Here is a 13363-nt window from a genome sequence, read left to right on the forward strand (position 1 = left end):
GTATAGATTTATGGTGTCATTTGAGTTTAGTTAATAATGCAGTGAACATTTTTTTTATTGAAATATATATAAAATAGCATATAAAGCAACTTAATAAATTTAAAAATTGACACCTTTGTTTTGTTAAACCAAGAATCATGATAATAGAAAATCCATAGTAATCCTGTGATAAACTTTTAAAAAGGGAAATGCGTTCCAAAGTTACAGTGAAAAATTTATTTCAATTAAATTTACATAATTTTTGTCAAAATTAAAGACATGGCATACAAGAAGCAAGCACTTTAATAAGGTTTAATTACCTCAGTACATGTGTGTTTTACTGGTAAAAAGAAAGCCCTATTTTTCTTAAACTTTATCTAGTGAATTCAAAAGGCCTTGCGATTTAAGTTTCACAGGATGTTGCAATTTTGAATGAATGTTATTTAGAACTTAATACTCTCTGACCAGGTGTGATCTTTTTCATGAGTTTGCCCCAAGCAGGAGGTATTACTTTATACTTCACCACTAATCAGAAGAACAATTTTATTAATTTCTTTAATTTTTATCCCTTTTTGATATATATTGTATATAATATATCCCAAATTATAATAATAGATATATTTCTAAAATAAGGTTAAACAATTTCAGTGATTTTGTTGGCTGTTGTTACCTCATTAAAAAGATAATTATATAACTATTGTACATTTTTTGTATGTAACCATGCAACCTATGTAGTTTTTATTTAGGAATTTAGGATAATTTAAAAAAAAAAAACATGCCAAAACAAGAAGCACCTTAATAAGGTTTAATTACCCTCAGTTTAGGTGTGGTTTTTAGGTAAAAAAAATCTTTTTTTAACAAAACTCTAAAACTTTAAAATTAATATAATTAAATTATTATATAAGATAATTTGATTTAACTATCTCTATTCGATAAATCTGAGAATCATGTAAGAATGTAAAAATCTGTTTTTATAATATATCTTTATTTTATTGTGGCTGTTGTCATGTCAGTTAAAAAGAAATTTATTTTAACAGTTAAAATTTAGAAAAAGTAAAGTTTATTTGGTTAAGTATGGTTCAGACTGGTCGAGTATTGTTCAGACCTTTGGTCGAGTATGGTTAAGACTGAAAAAAAAAAGGTCGAGTACAGGTCGAGAATGGGTTAAGACTGTTTCAGACTGGTCGAGTAATAGTTCAGACTATTTTCAATGGCAAAGAAAAGGGTCAAGTACAAATCAGTACAGTCGAGTATGGTTAAGACTGGGGTCGAGTAATGTCGAGTAAAATTCAGACCAATTCAGACTGGTCGAGTAAAAATCAGTACAGTCGAGTACAGATATAGGCCATTTCAGACTTTTACTGGTTTGTAGTGATAACAGAATTATCCAGGTTTTATAAAACTAGTGGTTTTGGAAAAAGCGTTCGACACACTAGAATGGAAATTGTTCAAAAAGTGTTGGGTTTTTTTTAATTGATCTTATTTTTGTCCTCAGACATATCTAGTGGTATTTTATAATGGATTTAGTTCCGGTCCATTCAAAATTGAGAGAGTTGTTAGACAAAAATGTCCTTTGTCTTCTTTTTTTCAATTATATTTGCTATTGAACTGCTTGCAATAAGTATTCATACGAACAATAAGATATTTGGTAAAAGAAATTGGTGACACTGAAATAAAAGTAACATAGTTATACCAGTATATATGATAATACCAGTTGTTTTCTGAAAGATGTGTTATTGAATTCCTTCAATGATTTTGAAAAGTGCTCTACGTTAAAAGTTTTTTTTTTAACCGAAGCAACATAGATTGGATGGAATTAATTCATCAAAGAAAGTTCCTTTTCCATTAATTGGACTAATAGCTTTAAAACGTTGGGTTTAAAATGTAATATCTCAGTAGAAATAATGTGTTCTTACTTAGATACATTTATATACAAAATTTTATCATTCATTTAAGTGTGGAGGTCAAACGCCTTTCCTTGGTAGTAAATAAATTATAATTCTCAAATCACTTACAATATCAAGGTTTATGTCTGTCATTTCATCTAGTCCTGTACAACACCATATTTAACTAAAATACAACATGATATTAACATTTTTATGGAATGGTGGCATTCCGAAAGTTAAATCCGAAGTTATTCAAAAGTCACCTAGTGAGGGAGATCTAAGCCCATTTTTCTATATTACAGCTAGTATCCCTTATAATCTTATGGGTAAAACGATTTCCATCAGAGCATGATTCCAAATGGAAAAATGATTCCAAATCATTCTTCCCTATATTTGATTTACAGGATTTATTTAAAGGCAGACGTGGATTTGAGTTTTAAATTTCGAAGTACTTCTGTATTAATTTTACAATAAATTGTTATATGCCTGGAACCGTCTCAAGGGAATTTTTATTCTGGTAGATACATTTCATGTGAAAAAAAAATTTATTTGGTTCAATCCTTTTATCATATTTGACAGTAAGATTATATTTCGGAACTGACAGAATTTATTTCATGTGTTTCTGATATTCTCTGTTGGCAAACAAATATTTCAAAACTAAGGTTAAGCTTCCTCAGGCAAAGTTGACCTTAGATGAGTTCGGCTATTCCCTTTAGGTCCCTTTTGGTCGTAAAGCTCCTCATGTCTTCAGGTCTTATACATTCTTCGCTATTACATTTTCGGGGTTTAAGCATTCCTGATGAAGGTTAATCCAGAAAAGCTCTTCGGACGAACGTAATTATATTAAGTGTTATTTTCATTAACAAATTTCCATTTTTTAAGGCAAAAGGATTTTCAATGGTATTGTAGATGATATTCTTAAATAAATATCAATAAGAAATAATCCTAAAGAACTACAAAAATCCCTTTTCATTTTCTTTTTAGGTATCTTTGAAATTTAACAAGAAAACAGCAAAACCAGGAGAAGAATTAAGCCTTCAACTGACGGCTGATAAAAGCTCACTAGTGAACGTTCTGGCTGTTGATAAGAGCGTTCTTTTACTGAAATCAGGAAACGACATCACAACACAAGATGTAAGTTAAATGCAGCTTCAATCAAAATGATGTATGTAGTTTTTAAATTGGTTTCTTTTCATGTTTTTATATTTCTCTTTTAAGACCACACATTTCATGAGTTATATATTGTATCATAAATATACGTATGTAATCTTTGCTTTATCACCTTGAAAGGTTTTGAATGAGCTTCAAAGATATAACAACTTCGGTAACTTCCCGAGATTGGGTGGATGGGACTCCTGGAAGCCTACTCCTGTAGGCGACAGAGATGCATTCTCCGTTTTCCAGGTGAGTCTGCACTTAATAAAATTGATCATATTTAAAAACAACTTCATACACATTCAGGGGAAGAGGATTTGATGAATAATCACAAGGTTGCATTGCATATTGTACGACTGGTTGCCTGTAGTAAACCCTTTACAAACTTAACAAATGACAACTGGTAATACACCTATGAATCTACCTTGAAGTTCGGTATTTTTGTAATACTTTTATAACTCCATAGGGAGAATTAAAAATAAGTCGAGTCCAATGCAGAAGTTAACTATTTAATAATTTCAGGGTGGAATATACATTTAACAGTTCGACAAACTGACTCGCACACAATTAACCATGCACCTAAATTATCTTGCTTTAATTCACTTGCGGTTTATGAAATAATTATGATGCGATCAAGTTTTAGCTTTTGTTATATTTATTTGTTTGTTGCTTTATTTACCACGTGTACAGACATATGTTTAGAGACATACTTTACATCTCCTTATTAGTTTATATATTTACACTTGTTTCGGTATTTACGCATCATTGGCTTTCACATTTTTGGCTATGAGCGTTCCTGACGAAAGTAAATCCAGAAAAGCACCTTAAAAAAAGAGAGGCGAAAGATACCAAAGGGACATTCAAACTCGAAAATAAACTGACAACGCCATGGCTAAAAAAAGAAAAAGACCAACAGACAAATAACAGTACACAAAACAACATAGAAAATTTAGACCTGAGCAACTTGAACCCGACCAAACATTGGGGGTGATCTCATGTGCTCCGGAAGGGTAAGCAGATTCTGCTCTACATGTGGTACCCGTCGTGTTGCTCATGTCAGTACAAAACCGGAGATAAGTCTAAATCGGTAGGTCACATTTGGGAAAAAGGGGACGGGATCTTAGTTACGACAATTTGAACATATCCGTCGTCACCAACTGGTGATGGCGTCCGTAAAATTTACGAAGAAATGATTTCAAATTAACCTTTTGGAACTTTTAATAGCTTCCATGTGAGCAGCAACCCTCCATCAAGGAAATCATGACATGGAAGGTGTTTGTTTTTTCTTCTTTTTTTTTTAAAATTTACACTGTTTCTTACCTTGTTACCATTACATTTGTAAGCAAGAACGAATACAAAAGAAGATCACATATGTGAACGTCTTACTAAATGTATATGCATGCAGAGGAACAGTAGGTCTGGATGTTGTAATACTATTAATCTTTCAGACTACATCATAATTGTAGTTTTAACTCCCCTATTTGTGGCCAAACATGTTTTAAAATGATCTAGTGTTGTGAATATGTGGTGAATGTGTTCTTTGGTATATTTGAATAAGTAAATGTGGTTTGATTGTCAAGGGACAACTATCCACCAGGGACAACTATCCATCAGGAACAACTATCCACCAGGGCCTTAATCACGTAGTATAATCAATTAAAGGTCACTGTCGGCCTTCAACAATGAACAAAACCACACCGTATTGTAAGCTATAAAGGTCTTGACGTTGCAAAATATTAAAACGATAAACCAACGGACTTATTTACGCTACATTAACACACGAGAACAACAAATATGAAGAAAAGCAACCAACGACAACCACTAAATTACAGCCTCCTGATATTATCATTTCCTTTAAAAGTTGCTTCAGATGCCTTTGTATTGAACTGCTATTTTATAGGGAGCAGGTGTTTATGTTTTGACTGATGCAGTATTGTTTCAATATACACCTCCGAGTAAGTATTTGTATGTGTTGCGATAGGCATATCATATTTTCATTATTCGAATGTACACTATATTAACAGTTCATTTTTATAACATTCCTAATATGTTTCTTTGTTTAACACAAAATCAGAGTTTATATCAAACGATAATATTAACAGAGGAACCATAATACTGAAATTATTGTGAAAAATATCAACATTTATTTAAGATTTTAAATTTACAATTTTCAAGAGAATGTATAGAAAAACTGTCACTTTCATTTGAATTCATAATATACGATATCTGCAATACAACCATCGTATTTCAATCAGCACACACCATTGGACAAACATTAAAGATCGTTCATTATTTAGTTATCCACGATTATTCGTGGTCACAATTTTACAACTGCTTCACTTTCTTTTACATTATTTGACCCTTATCGACTCTGACATATTAACCTATGGCTAATTGTATACATTTTTGCTACTTCTGGGTCCATGCCGCTTCTGGTGAACTATCAGTTTGTTTGTTTCAATAATATTCATCAAGGAGCCTTACAGTTTCATACGATTCAGACGATAAAACCATTTTCTGTAAAAGCCATGATTAAGCACCTGCAACTGCTAAATTTATATTAATTGCAATCGCTATAAAATAAACACATTTTATAGATAGATTGATGTCATGAGGTATTTGAATTATAATGGGCAATTTAAACGGAACGTTTAAAACAATTTAATATGAGTAGCAGCCTCAACCTTGCCAACTTTTTATCAGGCAATTAGTAGTAAAGAGTTGTTGATAATGCTGTTTCTTGTTTCTAAATGTTAAAAAATATGAGAATGCTTTTACAGTTTGTGCAGTTTTGCAAGAAATTTAAAACCTTGATGGTTTGTAAGATAAAATAAAAAAAATATTAATTACAATATTTGAAAGATTAATAGCTCTTATGAAATTCGAAAGATTGTTTTGTTTGACTTTTCAAACTTTTGATATCCAGTGAACATCTTCAAAAGGATATATATTTCCTTTTGAATGTTTCATTACTCAGTCATATTGCCACATGTGGAGCAGGATCTGATTACCCTTCTGGAGCACCTGAGATCACCCCCAGTTTTAGGTGGGGTTCGTGTTGCTTAGTCTTTAGTTTTCTATGTTGTGTCTTGTGTACTGAGTTTGACTGTCTCTCTGGTATCTTTCGCCCCTCTTTTACTTTTCCGAGGTTGGTTTTTTTTAATCTAAGATGGGGTTTTGTGTTGTTTTTTTCATTCGCATTTGTCAAATCTACAAATAAAAGCGTCCTGAAAGTTTCGTCACATTCTTTAGGGAATCTACAGAAAAGAGCTTCTTAAAATTTGTAATACGCCTGCATGTGAACAAGTTATATCGTGTAATGAATCATCATATCAAATGCTCTTCACCTTCCTGTTTACCGGATACTAAAAGCGTGGTATCATTATTGAGCAATATCTCACAGTTCTGATGAAGCCAAATCTAGAAAAGCGCTTCGGACGCACAAAATTTGTGAAGTGTGTATTTCATTTAATAGCACTGGGTCAAAACCGCTTCTTGTTGATCGATCTATTTCCAACGGTATCATGAGCTTAGTAGTCAGTGCTTCAGTAAAGACACGATTTATAACATATACTTATTTAAAATTAACCTTTCATAAATTTATTAATTACTTGGAAACTAAGGTTCCAATTTCCTCAAGCATAATCGATCTTAAATGAATTTAGGTATTCTGGTTATTTTTTTTTTTGTCATATAGCTCCTAAAATTATTTTTTAAAATGTATTTACGCATCCTTGGATTTCAAATGTTTAGGTTTTAGCGTTTCTGATGAAGTTTAGTTCATAATAGAGCTTCGGACGCACGAATCTTAGAGCGTGTGTATTTCATGTGCTTGTTATTACAATACAGAAAAAAAGTCAAATAACATTAGATATTGCATCAAATATTTTTAGGCTTTTCTCGTCAGAATAGGATGACGTTGGCAACTGCTAAGGCTGGTGGCTTTAGTGGTAATGGTGCTTTGGGTGGGGGCGGAGGTGGGCTGATGTCGCCCACACGAACAAGAAAAAATTTTCCCGAGACATGGCTTTGGGTCGACAGAACAACAGGGTGAGATTTTAATTTTTGCTCTATATTTTAATAATATATTGCCTGATAATTGTGTGTTATGAAATTTAGGAATTCTTGAGCTTGGATAATTCTGTCTAAATCAATGTAGAACAAATATGAGGAGCTGATATAGTATAACTAATTACTTAATTCTCAAACTATTGTTAACCTACTTAACAAATAGAAGAGTTAGTTCATGATATTACGTAACATGAAAGTAATATTGTTTACAATTTTTGAGAATGTCTGAAAGTTTAAAAAAACACTATTGTACACTTGTTTATATTTGAAACAGTTAAGAGGAACAAAAGGAAATATTGGTTATACATTCATAATTCAGCAACACAAAGACGCACCAAAAATGCGTCGAAATATACTGTTTCCAACAAAATACAACTGTCTATAGATATATCAAGCCGAGTATAAAAGCCAACCAGACTAGAAATTTTAATTTCGTTGTACTACTTTGAACTCTCAATGAGAAAGTTCATTCGTTTTTTCATAAAATATATTTGAATAATAAATTTGTCGTGAAAATATTTCAAAAAGCTGAGATACAAGGAAACCTTATTGAGACTTGCCAAAATGTTTTGTGATTTAATATCATTAACGGTACACACTTTGATAGTTTCGTTCTATGAGTTTGACTGTCACTCGGGTATCTTTCGCCCCTCTTTGATAGTTTGTCTGTATTTTATAATATGATACTGCTACTAGAAAGAATTTTATCTTTTTAATCTGTGCTTTTATTGTTTGATTGTTTTGTCATTATTTATTACCTAAATTTTAGTTACAAGCTTTGGGTTAAATAAATTAAATACATTGTATTTCTAGAGATATTCTATGGAATTGATCACTTAAAATTTATTCTTTAGTAAAGACGGTTGAATATTTAGTCCAGTAGCTATACTTTTGTATATTTGTACTGGCATGAAAATACTGACTTCTTTTATTGAAATGTTCTGTTTAAAATTTATCTCCCTCATAAATAGCTCTGATTCCTTGTTCGTGTCTTTCCTTTTTGGTTTTATCAGCTCATCAATATTTGTATTTGGTTTTTGATTTTCAAATAGTTTGCCATGAACATTACTAAAGAGACAATAATTGTCCAAATGTGAATCTCTGCAACAAATCGGTACCGTTATTGTTGTTTCTCCTACAATTGCAGTTACATTATAAAAATGTAAGGTATGCTCCGGTAATTCTATTAGTTATGTTAGTAAGTACACACGCTGCATCTTTTACAAAAAATTTAAATGACTAATTTTTTCTGTCAAAGACGATATTTGACTCATATTTAATAAAAAAAAAAAATGCCATAACGTTAGCCAGACTACTTTCTCATGATAATAAATATTAAAAGAAATTGGTTAATGATTCAATTAACAATTTTGTGCTTACATGCTTTGGAAAGTAGATATTAGAACTCTCTCAATTTCTGGTTTCCATTCCCAAATAAAATCAAAAGAAGATTACATGTACCATATTCAAAATACAAACCATGAAAATAATTAGATTCTGCAGCAATATTAAAAAAAACGTACTAAACATTATAAGGGAGATGTAGATTAAAATGAAATAGTTACATATTAACCATTGGTTTTGTTCTGAATTTATAGCGCTGATGGAACAGCTACTATCAAAACGACAGCACCTGATACCATAACAGAATGGGTGGCTTCAGCTTTTGCTGTAAATCCTGTTTCGGGTCTTGGTGTAGCTGCAGAAATGGCAAACGTAAATATCAATTTATTCAATGTCTTTATATAATACATTGTTCAATTTTGTTGCCTATTTTGAAAAAGGATTGTGTGATAACTTTTGTAACAATTACTGCTAATATGATATATGATATCAAATCAAATTTCAAAATTTTAATCTTCAATATGAAAATGCTTTAGACTTTATATGTAATATTTTTTCGTTTTAGTTGACGACATTTCAGAAATTTTTCATGCGATTTGAACTTCCGTTTTCTGCAATTAGAGGTGAAATTATAATAGTTCAAGCCACTGTCTTTAATTACTTAGACCAGGATCAACAGGTAAAATGGCTTTCATGAAATAGTATTTTAGTAAAAATGCATGCACCAAAATCGAAAATTAAAGTATCATTTCTTTTATTTATGGTCTTCATCTTGAAAATTACATGAACTATTTTTTGTACCAAAAACTGTTCAACATTTCCAAGTAATTCATTTATAACAGAATCTATAACTGTTTGTTTTTCATCATTTAACTTTCTCCAACAAACAAAGTAATAAAAAATTAGGTGATAGACCTTGACCGAATTCTGTTGAGTTTACTAGTCTTAAACTATGGAATACGCGTTTTCATGAAGGGAAAGTGCAATAGCTATGAACGCCTTGTTGGACAACACACGTCTTCGGATGACTAACAATTACAGTAAACATATGGCCTGAAATGATAATAAAATTGGTTGGGAAAGCTTTTAAAAATAAGTTTATATGAATGTAAGATACCAATTGCAATGCGCATGATATATTTATTAAGACAAACCTGGATCATGGAAGTTCATGACCAAATAGTTGTTTACATCCATGTCAGTTGGTTATTTGTGGATAGTTATCTCGTTACCAATCATACAACATCTCCCAATTTTTATATCCAACTTTTCAGGAACAATTTTTTAGAATATTGTTTTTCATACATTGTAAAACAATATTTTTTTTTTTTTAAAACGTTGTACAATAATAGAAAAGTAACTCAAGATGAAATGTTTGTTAGTTGAAATAAAAAAGTCATAAACGTTACGACAATCTTAGCTATCTAAGTAACCTTGAGAAAATTGAAACCTTAGTTTTAGTACAAACTTGAGATAAGACTATTATAAAAGATTATCTTGCGATGAAAATCACCATCATTTTTTCTAGGCTTATTGCTTTCATAAAACATTTACCAGGTTTAATTTCTGTATTTAATCAGATCAGACAACTTTATCTAACAGGTATCTGTGAAGCTGTCAAACAATGCTGACTTCAGTTTTGTAGATGGAAATGGAAACAGTTTTAATCCAGGTGGTGATGGTTGGACAAAGGTAAATATACTTTAAATAAAACACTACCTTTAAAAGAATAGCGTTGCAGGAAAGAAAAATACTTTGGTCAAGGACAAACAATCAAATACTACGTTAAACTTAACATAGGTAAAAACAAAGCTTGTGCACATTTTGATTTTTCTAAACGACAGCATCCACTACAGAACTGTCTACAATCGTTAAATTGAACACATCTGGTTTACACTTATGTTTCGGAATGTGTTATTAAAACATTCTACTGTTCTTTGCTTTCTAGCTGGACAACTAATGAAGAACTAATAACATAGGGTAAAATGGACGTTGTGTTTTTTTATTGTTCTTTACAAAATCGCATCAAAGAACGCAGGCTTATAATTTAGTACACCTGACGCGCGTTTCATCTACACAAGCTGCATGAAATAAGTTGAAAGGCAAAATCATTTACGATGTATAAGGACATTGAAAAAAAAAACAAAATGTTGACACAAATTTGACGAAGGTCATCTATGCTTCGGGTAATAAAATATGAGTATGATGTATAAATGGTATGTCATGTCACCACTTTAGTGTGGATTACTGGGCCGCTGATATCGTCTTGCAGAAACGCCCGCAGGCAGGAGAATCTACCCAATTGTTGGAAAAACTCACCACAGTTACAAGGCTTATTGTACATATCTTCCTTGACACCAACCGACGTTTTATTTAAAATCGTTTTCGCTCTGGTAGAACCTTGCCATATTGAACAATTTGGTATTTCTTGTGAGATAACTGTATACAAAGTTAACTATCCAATAGACTGAACGTCAATTCATTTCGAGTTATGAAATAAACATTGTATTTACCTTTGGGCATTATTATTATTATTATTATTATTACTTTTTTTATTATTATTACTATTGCTAAAAAGATAACAGAAAAAAAACAATAGTCTGGCAAATACCAACAACACCATTGAAAACGGTAAAAAAGGAACACCCAAACAGAAGTCTACTAAACAATACAGAGAAAACTAAAGATTGAGCAGTTCCAATTGAAAAATATGATAATTGGACTGATCAAACGCAGCCATTCATTTTTGTTTTTAATTGTCTTTTTGCGGGAAACAAAGTAAAAGTGGAAATTGAAAGGAAGACAAAAGAAGCAGTAGACAGCCGACAAAATTTGAAATTGAGTGTCTTAAATTTGTATTTAATATTTATATAGGAATCAATCAATAAACTAATTAAACAGTGCCGTTTCAAATTTATATAATATCCACCTGATTCAATTCTGATCACTAACCATCAAATATTTTGAAAAAGGTTTTTTTTTATATTTCACCCAGCCAATGTATTTGAACATTATTTAGACACAACACGATGCTGCGCATGTCATGCCCATGATTTCGTAATTACGTAATTTAAGAAATGGAATTATGCTGAAGTTTTGACGTTAATTTCGAAATTGCAATGTGTTTGTTTTTACGTCAGCCTGTGCTTGTAAAGAAAGACAGTGTTAATTCTGTGTATTTCCCTATCAAACCAACTGCACTTGGTAAAATATTACTGACGGGAACTGCTAGATCTACTCAAGGTGCAGATGCTGTTGAACGGGAATTTCTCATAGAGGTAAGTTTACCCGTTAAGCATTGTTTTGTCGTACTGTATACAATTGGATTTCCATATGCCGGTTTGGTTGTGCTGAAGAAGTATTTGAAAAATAACTCTTTCATGCCATGCTCTATACTCATTTAATCATAGGGTAGGCATTATATTTGTCAACCCTTTTATATAGAGCGTTTTAGGAAAATTCCGAACTTTCTTCCAATCGGAATTTTAAAGACACGTTCGAAAGGCATCCATTTTGATTTGATAAAGCACAGACGCTCTAGAAAACCATCTGTTTCAAGATTTGAAAATGAATTGAAACATGTGAGTTACTTTAAGAGGTTTTATTATAATCATAGCGAGCAACACCAAGAGAAAGGTCAATTTTGGTTTCAGACGTTGTTCAATAATCAATTGACGTCACAATTTTAATTCTGACGACATGCACTTGCACTCCATGTTCTTTTTTAATTAGAACACGGCTTTGTTTAAAATGCGAAAACAATGGCCAATTGTGGACCTTTAAATGTTACAAATGATTAGGAAAACTTTCCAAATATTTCGAAACATAACATTCGTTTCTCAGTTTAAATATTAATTTTGAAATTATGAATTTAAATTGTATTGGTAGTCACATATGCTGACACGTATTCTGTTATATGACACCGATGATAAACAATGACACAAATTTAATTCAAGTTAACCAATAAACTTCAATGAATAAATGGACCAGTTTGGCAGGCGATATTGATAGCCATTAAGCACCACTTTAAAATTACAATTAGACTTGTACAAGGTCATTCGTTTCTCAGACTGTTTATAGCGTATTTAAACTAAATCCGTTGGATGTGTAATGGTTGATACTTTAGTCTGGGAGAACGTGATTTATTTATTAGTTGTAATTGGCTTTGAACAAGTTTTTAATAACTGCGATGACTCTAATTTCGGTACTTTGTTTCTATTGTTTTTAGGTTATTTGTTGTTGTGCCTCGTACCAATCTTTCGAGTTAAGACAATTGCTACTGATTTTTACAGTGTATTCTTATGTTGTGCTGTTAAACCATTCCCAGGTTAAGGAAAGGGTTAGCGCTCACAAACAGGTTTAACCTTGCCACATGCTTTAAGTGCCTGTCCCAAGTCAGGAGCTTGTAGTTTAGTGGTTAAATTGATTTGTTATAAATAAGGCCATTGCTTTTCTAGTTTGAATTGTTTCACATTTTCTTTATGTCAGGGTCTTTTAAAGTCGACTATACGGTATGGGTTTCTCGCATTGTTGAAGGCCGTACGGTTGCCTATAATTGCTTACATGCACTTTATTTGAACTCTGATGGATATTGTCTCATTTGCACATACACTACTACTTATTTATATATTGAAGTAACATTAACAAAACTGCAACTTCTTTTTTAAAATCTTAATCATAGTTAACGTTTTGTGGCTAATGATTTTTGATTGCCTCCTTGTATCCACTTCCTTTTTTATGTTAAGACAATATTGTTCACAAATACACTTATGCTAGGGAAAAACCTTCACTCTGGAACTATGTGTTGATGAGTAGCAGTACAAAATTTATTATTCTCCAAGCTAACGTACATTTCTTACCAATAATAACCAGTAAATTTCAACCAAACTTTCCTTCTATATGTCGTATTGTATTTGCATATTTCAATT

The 13363-nt window shown here is 31.6% G+C and overlaps 1 protein-coding gene across 1 annotated transcript in view; it reads left to right on the top strand.

Moving 5' to 3' along the window:
- The window catches only part of LOC127737265 (CD109 antigen-like), a 55633-nt gene that overhangs the window by 22189 nt on the left and 20081 nt on the right, over positions 1 to 13363 (top strand). Inside the window, exons 16-23 of the mRNA XM_052247821.1 lie at positions 2850 to 2999; positions 3156 to 3269; positions 4921 to 4975; positions 6914 to 7070; positions 8690 to 8807; positions 9001 to 9114; positions 10038 to 10127; positions 11576 to 11713. Of these exons, the coding sequence (XP_052103781.1) occupies positions 2850 to 2999; positions 3156 to 3269; positions 4921 to 4975; positions 6914 to 7070; positions 8690 to 8807; positions 9001 to 9114; positions 10038 to 10127; positions 11576 to 11713 (936 nt within the window). The remainder of the gene's footprint in view (positions 1 to 2849; positions 3000 to 3155; positions 3270 to 4920; positions 4976 to 6913; positions 7071 to 8689; positions 8808 to 9000; positions 9115 to 10037; positions 10128 to 11575; positions 11714 to 13363) is intronic.

Source organism: Mytilus californianus, unplaced genomic scaffold, assembly GCF_021869535.1.
Source record: "Mytilus californianus isolate M0D057914Y unplaced genomic scaffold, xbMytCali1.0.p SCAF_4, whole genome shotgun sequence".
NCBI classification, from domain to species: Eukaryota; Metazoa; Mollusca; class Bivalvia; order Mytilida; family Mytilidae; genus Mytilus; species Mytilus californianus.